The 6,718-nt window shown below is 35.9% G+C and overlaps 1 protein-coding gene across 1 annotated transcript in view; it reads right to left on the reverse strand.

Annotated features, from left to right (window-relative positions):
• Window positions 1-6,718, reverse strand: part of LOC109113124 (adenylate cyclase type 3-like) — a 16,984-nt gene extending 10,266 nt beyond the window's left edge. Inside the window, exons 1-3 of the mRNA XM_042778303.1 lie at window positions 5,997-6,718; window positions 4,719-4,868; window positions 2,988-3,121 (exon numbers count right to left, since the gene is read on the reverse strand). Of these exons, the coding sequence (XP_042634237.1) occupies window positions 2,988-3,121; window positions 4,719-4,868; window positions 5,997-6,626 (914 nt within the window). The 5' untranslated portion in view covers window positions 6,627-6,718. The remainder of the gene's footprint in view (window positions 1-2,987; window positions 3,122-4,718; window positions 4,869-5,996) is intronic.

Here is a 6,718-nt window from a genome sequence, read left to right on the forward strand (position 1 = left end):
TAATGATGTAAATACAGGAAGGTTTACACTAAAAAAGTTATTCATGTATTTGATTTGCATATAAAATGTTCATCTATTTAGATTACACAATTTTAACATAATGAAATAAACGTAATGTGAGGGATATTTTTTAGTCATACATAAACAGAGATAAGAAAGGTAAAATAGGTAAGATTTCTGCATTCAAAAAAACAAATCAAGTCATTTCATTATTAACTATTTGCATGTATTTTATTATATTTAAATCATCATATTTTCAAAATGCATTTAATAAAATTGCTTAGAATCAGCACAAATCTGTTAATTGTGAAAACAATTAAATGCATTCATTTAAAGGGGTCATATGATGCTTTTTTAAAGATCATTATTTTTGTAAAGAATACGGACATGCTTTAATGTTCAAAAAACACATTATTTTTCAAATACTGTACATTATTGTAGGTCCTCTATGCCCCGCCTCTCTCAAACGGAGCCTGTCCTCCAACAAAAAACGACCATATAGGTCGTTTGTGCAAGCACCTTATTACGACCTATATTTACGTTTTAAAGTTAAGCGGCCTCTAGCGGGCGTAAAAAATAATGACAGTATCGCGTTGCGTCTGTCGTCATGAAATGACGTATAACGTCACGTATTTAAATTCAATGCTTGTGGACTTTTTACACGATTAATTCGTACATATTTTACTAGTGGCTTATTCGTTCCCACACCTAACCCCCACCCCCTAAACTCTCAGAAATCATGCTAATTGTGATTTTGCATATACATTTTACATTCTGTTGTCTGGGATCGAACCCCCCATGATAGCATGATTGCATATCAAGGATAACGCAAAAAATCTACCAACTGAGCTACACGAAACGCAAATCACAGTGCAAATAAAAGAGTACAAAAACATTAATATGAAAACGACCCTTTGCCGATAGGGGCGCAATTGTAGTATACGCTCTGATGGGTCGTATTTCAGGGATTTGGACAAACGACCTATACGAGCGTATTAGTTGGAGGACAGGTTGCTCAAACGCGTTGTTTTCTACAAAGTCCCTCCTTCTGACAAGCGCATTCTGCTTTGATTGGCCAACTGACCAAGTGCATTGTGATTGGCCGAACACCGCAAGCACTCGTCGGAAATGTAACGCCCGTTTCCTCAATTCCGAGCTTCATCTTTCAAAAAAAAAAATGTAAAGACAATTAATAATGTCCTTAGTTTTAACATCAGTTCAAGCCCGGAAGGGGAACAGAGTCGTGTGACAGACACAGTGATGAAGCTCCTATGTGTTCTTTGGATAAAAGCGTCTGCTAAATGACTAAATGTAATGTAAATGTAATGTGTTTACAATACACAAGCCACGGACGGTTAAGACAGCTGACTCCACTGTGTGACCCTGTCTTGCTCTTTCTCTCTCTCTCTTTCTCTTTCACACTCACACACACACACACACACACACACATGTTTGTTTTTGTGAAAAGTGGGGACATCCCATAGGCGTAATGGTTTTTATACTGTACAAACTGTATATTATATCGCCCTACACCAACACTACACCTAACCCTAGCCCTCACAGAAAACTTTGTGCTATTTCAGATTTTCAATACACTCCATTCTGTGTGATTTATATGCGTTTTGAAAAGTGGGGACATGGAGTAATGTTGTGTAATGAAAAGTCACATTCTCCTTGTAATACCTATGTTATACCCTTGTCATTTTTCAAATTTGTGTCCTGATATGTCAAAAAAACACGCGCACAAAACTCTGCATTTGTCAACAGTCCATAGCAAATACTTTAATAACAAAACATACTTACAGTAGCTGATTCAGAAGCGCCAGATTGTCGTAGCAAAGTCAGAATTACCTCCTCTCCTAGGTTCACGAAATGGTCATCCATAAAATGTGTTGCTGTTCTCTTGTAAGTATTCTTAGAGATTCCTAAATGCATCTGCTTTCGGAAGGACAAATAAAGTGTTTTTGCTTTCTCCTAGATACACACAGCATCTCCCTGACATGACTGCTTCAACACTAACTGCGGTTACTGAAACCATGCCTTCTTTCTTTGCGTGAACATTTGGGCGGCATTACGCAAATATTTCCACATAGTGACATAGAGATGTGGGGGCGTGTTAGAATGAGCCATTTTAGGGGGGAGTGTCAGAGTCTTAACTTTGGATTTGAGACTTTAGTCTTTGCAACTTTATAGAACTTCTTTATGCACCAAGAGCTTGTAACACTCCAAAAAGAAAGGAAAAACTGAAATCGCATCATATGACCCCTTTAACAAGTATGAACATGGTTAAAATATGTCTATAGGAACAAGCAATATTCAGTAAGTAATAATCAAGTTTACTAAAGCTAAAAACATACATCAATTTTGTTACCTGAAGTAAAATAAAATGTAAAAAAAAAACTTACTTTATTTCAGCTGGTTGCCAAGGCTACATATCTTTTTCTTTTAGTTTATCTTGATGAACTAAAATAACTAAAATAAATAAACTAATTAATTAATTAAAAAATTACATAAATGTGAAAAAACAAAAAAAACAAAAACAAATTCAAAACATTAATAAAAACTATAATAATATCTCAATGATACTAAAATAACCCTGGAAAAATGTATGAGATTGAAAGTAATTTAATTTATTGATGATACACACACACACACACACACACACATATATATATATATATATATATATATATATATATATATATATATATATATATATATATATATATACAGGTTATTGTATATCTAAAATACATTCTATTTATTAGCACTATTACAGAAATCTTATCTGTTTCTTACATTTATGACTGACAAATATGCAGATATATTCTGAATGAGTCAATGGACAAATATGAGTGAATCTTTTTGGTAAAACAGATTCAAAAGAATCACTGGGGTTAATCAAAATCAAGATCCGCTTAATAATAAATGGACAGGATAACGATAATAAAGTGACTATGAATGGAGGACAGTTAAGAGTATTTTACCTGACGTTTTCGTGGCGGTACATGTACATGGTGTTGAACTGCTGAGCATCTGATTTCTGATTGGCTCCTTTCTTCATGCCCTGAAGCATCTCATCTGCTATGTGCTTCGGCAAGATGGACAACAGCAACTCCTCCTATACATACACAAAAACATATATATCAAAAAATATGTATTCAAGGTTGTGATTGATTATGCACTTTTATCATCAGTATGATAATAAATAAAGAGTTTCAATGTCATAGTTCATGATTATTAATTAGACAGAGTGCTAGATTCAAATGTATCACTCTAGTTCACGAACAGAAGAGTGATGTGGGATTTTGGGAGTTTGATTGCAGGGCGCATTTGTCTCTTGCTGCCGTTGCCATAGTGAGTTAAACCTGTCAGCTGCGCTCTGATTGGTTGGATGCACTCAACTCCCAGAAGCCCCCACTGCTGCTATAGCATTCTGGGATTGATAGGGTCTCTGGAGACCATGTGACAACATGAGCAGGAAGGACAGAAAGAGATGCTGACAGTAAACCACTGTACAGATAGATTGCTGATTAACGGTTCAATTAACACATAATAGCAAACACTGTTAGTATCTATTATGGCACATTTTGTCAAGATAAATGGAGTAAGATGTCAAAAAATGTAAAAAACAACAACAACAACAAAAAAAAAAACAATAGTTTAATAAATATATACGTCTTTATTTAGCTCTTAAATGATTCAGTAAATATATTTAAGTAAATAAGTAACCTTTTATGCAGCTGTTAAATATATAATTTAATAAATATATAGTCTTAATGCAGCTATTAAATAAACAACTTAATATATGCATCTTATGCAGCTGTTAAATAAATAATTTCTTATATAAGTCTTTATGCAGCTCTTAAAATAATCAATAAATATATAAGTCTTCATGTAGCCCTTGAATTCATTTTGTAAACATATAAGTCTTCAATCATACAGCTGTTCAATCTTTTAATAAATATATGTCTTAATACAGCTGTTTAATAATTGAATAAATATAAGTCTTTATGCAATTGTTAAATAATTTAATAAATATGAAAGTCATCATGCAGCTGAGTATTACAGAATAATATTAAACGATTTAATAGCTGCATAAAGACTTATATGATTATTAAATTATATAAGTATTTATGCAGCTCTTAAATAAGTCACTTAACAAATATATAAGCCTTTGTGCAGATTTTAAATAAATTGTTTAGTAAATATACAAGTCTTTATGCAGATCCTACATAGGAAATAAATGTTACTTTTTGGGTGAACTAACTAATGTCTGCATTGCATTTTAGTGAGATTTTTTTTATGTATAAAACAGATCTTAAAACTAGTGCATACTGTGTGACCAACATAAAATAATGTGTGATGGCAAATTTGGACTCCTGGGTCTTTAGTGTCGCTGCTGTCACAATAACAGCAGCCTGGGGACTGACTTCATTACTGCAATAAGTGTGACAACATACACAACCTGCTCTGTGTGTGTGTGTGTGCAGTGTGTCCCTGTCTCTAGTTCTGCTCAGATGTGGCAAGAACAGGTAACAGGACACAAGGGCCCCAGAGCAGAGCTCCACCACTGAGCCCAATTAGAGCATCTTGGTACGTGCATTACTCACACACTCAAACATGGCACAAAATCCCTACAAAAAGCATCCGGTGCACTTAAAAACCTTTTTCATTAAAGAGAAAATTTGTATTTGGGAATGCATTTGTGTGTGTACCTGTTGTTGACTCTGTTCCTTCAGCGTAAGACTGACTTCCAGAGATTGTTTGGCCTCGAGGAACGCTGTGCGGTACATACGGTCGGCCATGAAATATGACATCACGCCCACCAACATGGCAGCAAAATACAGCATCAGATTCGCCACCAGCTATGAGAAACAATACACTCATGTCACTTTTGCTTGAATCACACTCTAGTGATTTTATATTTCTGAGTGATGATTTTGAGTTGTAGTTGAGTCTGTCCCATGACGTCAATGTAAAATCGTCATATCAGATTCTTCCATAAGCTCCGCCTCTGTGTGCATGACATGAAACATGTGACATGTTTCTCCCACAAACCTCTCTCTGTCATGCATTACAGTTTTAGAGACCATCCCATGGTACCACCACAGTACTGTCTGTAAGGGTTTGGTTAAATAAAAACACTTAATTTGCACTACTTTAGTTTAAAAGTTTGGGGGTCAGTGGATTTTTCGATGTTTGGAAGAAGTTACTAAGGCTGCATTTATTTGATAAAAAGAATAAAGTAAAAACACTAATATTGTGAAAAATTATTACAATTAAATATAATTTTTTTATTTTAATATATTTTTAAATGTATTTTTTTTCTGTGATCAAAGCTGAATTTTCAGCATCATTACTCCAGTCTTCATTGTGACACGATCCTTCAGAAATCATTCTAATATGCTGATTTGCTGCTAAAAAATACATTTCTTATTATTTTTGTTGAATATACTTGTGCTGCTTAATATTGTTGTGGTGATATTGTTTTTGTTTGTAAATTAAGCATTTATTTAAAATAGAAATATTGGTACCATTATAAATGTCTATACTGTCACATTTGATGAATTTAATGCACCCTTGCTGAACAAAAGTATCAATTTCTTAAAAAAAAAAAAACTTACTGACTAGCAGTGCACTGTAAATTATATAAAAATATTTGCAGTTTTGACTATAAAACTGAAATAAACATTATATAACAATATAATATAAAATAACATGTATTCTAAATAACAAATATTATTATAGATATTATTATTTAATACACTTATGTAATGTCATTTATTTGTTACCACATGAAGTACAATTTTCTGTACTGTAGTACTGATGATATTATGGTAACAAAATTCAGGTAGCCTACCATGGTGCCATGTCCAAAATAAATAAATAAACCCCAAGTGATACCATGATATTTGAAAATGGTATATAATATATTTAAAGTACATTACTATAGTATTTGGCAACCGAAAAAAAAGAGAGTAAGTGTGTGTCACCTGTCTGATCAGCACTGTTAGCTGCAGTTTGTCTTGGTGTCTCTGCGCAATAGTGAATCCCAGCAGCAGCGTGTGCGCGCAGCACGAGAGCGCGCTCAGGAGCGCGATAGGCGCGAGCGGCAGCGGGAGCGTGAGGAAGAAGGAGAAGAGGAAGAATGTCTGCCATCCGACGGTGTCACCGGCCGCGTAAAATCCCGCGAAGTTCAAACTGAAGTAACACAGCACGTGGACCGTGATGAGCAGCCAGAGCGCGTATGGCACGAGGCTCCGTGACACGGAATCCGGCAGCAGACGGAACCGGCACAAAATATAAAGCAGAATATCCGACGCCAGCCCGCCTGCCGCCACCGCGAGCGTCTTCAGTTTATCCTGAGAGTAAACGACCGCGCACATGATGACGACATAACCGTTAAAGAGAGCCGCGAACACGATCAGCACCAGTAAGGTTTCCTGCCGCTGCCGCAGAAAATACGTCTGGTAAACTTTCTCGAGAGACTCCGGTGTGAACTTAAGACGCACGAAACGCGGCAGAGACAGACCTGTCCCGCGCGCCGTCATCTCGTGCGCGCCTCCGCCCGTGTGCGTCTCCGCCAAGGTAACCGGACCGTCCCGAATCCCGTTCACCGACATACCGAAGCTCTGGTGAAGTTGGACGCGTAATACTGCTATCTGTAGACGATCCGTCACGGCTGTCCGAGTTTATTCCGCTCGGGTTTGAGTAG

The sequence above is a fragment of the Cyprinus carpio genome, chromosome A20 (assembly GCF_018340385.1).
Source record: "Cyprinus carpio isolate SPL01 chromosome A20, ASM1834038v1, whole genome shotgun sequence".
In the NCBI taxonomy this organism is placed as follows: domain Eukaryota; kingdom Metazoa; phylum Chordata; class Actinopteri; order Cypriniformes; family Cyprinidae; genus Cyprinus; species Cyprinus carpio.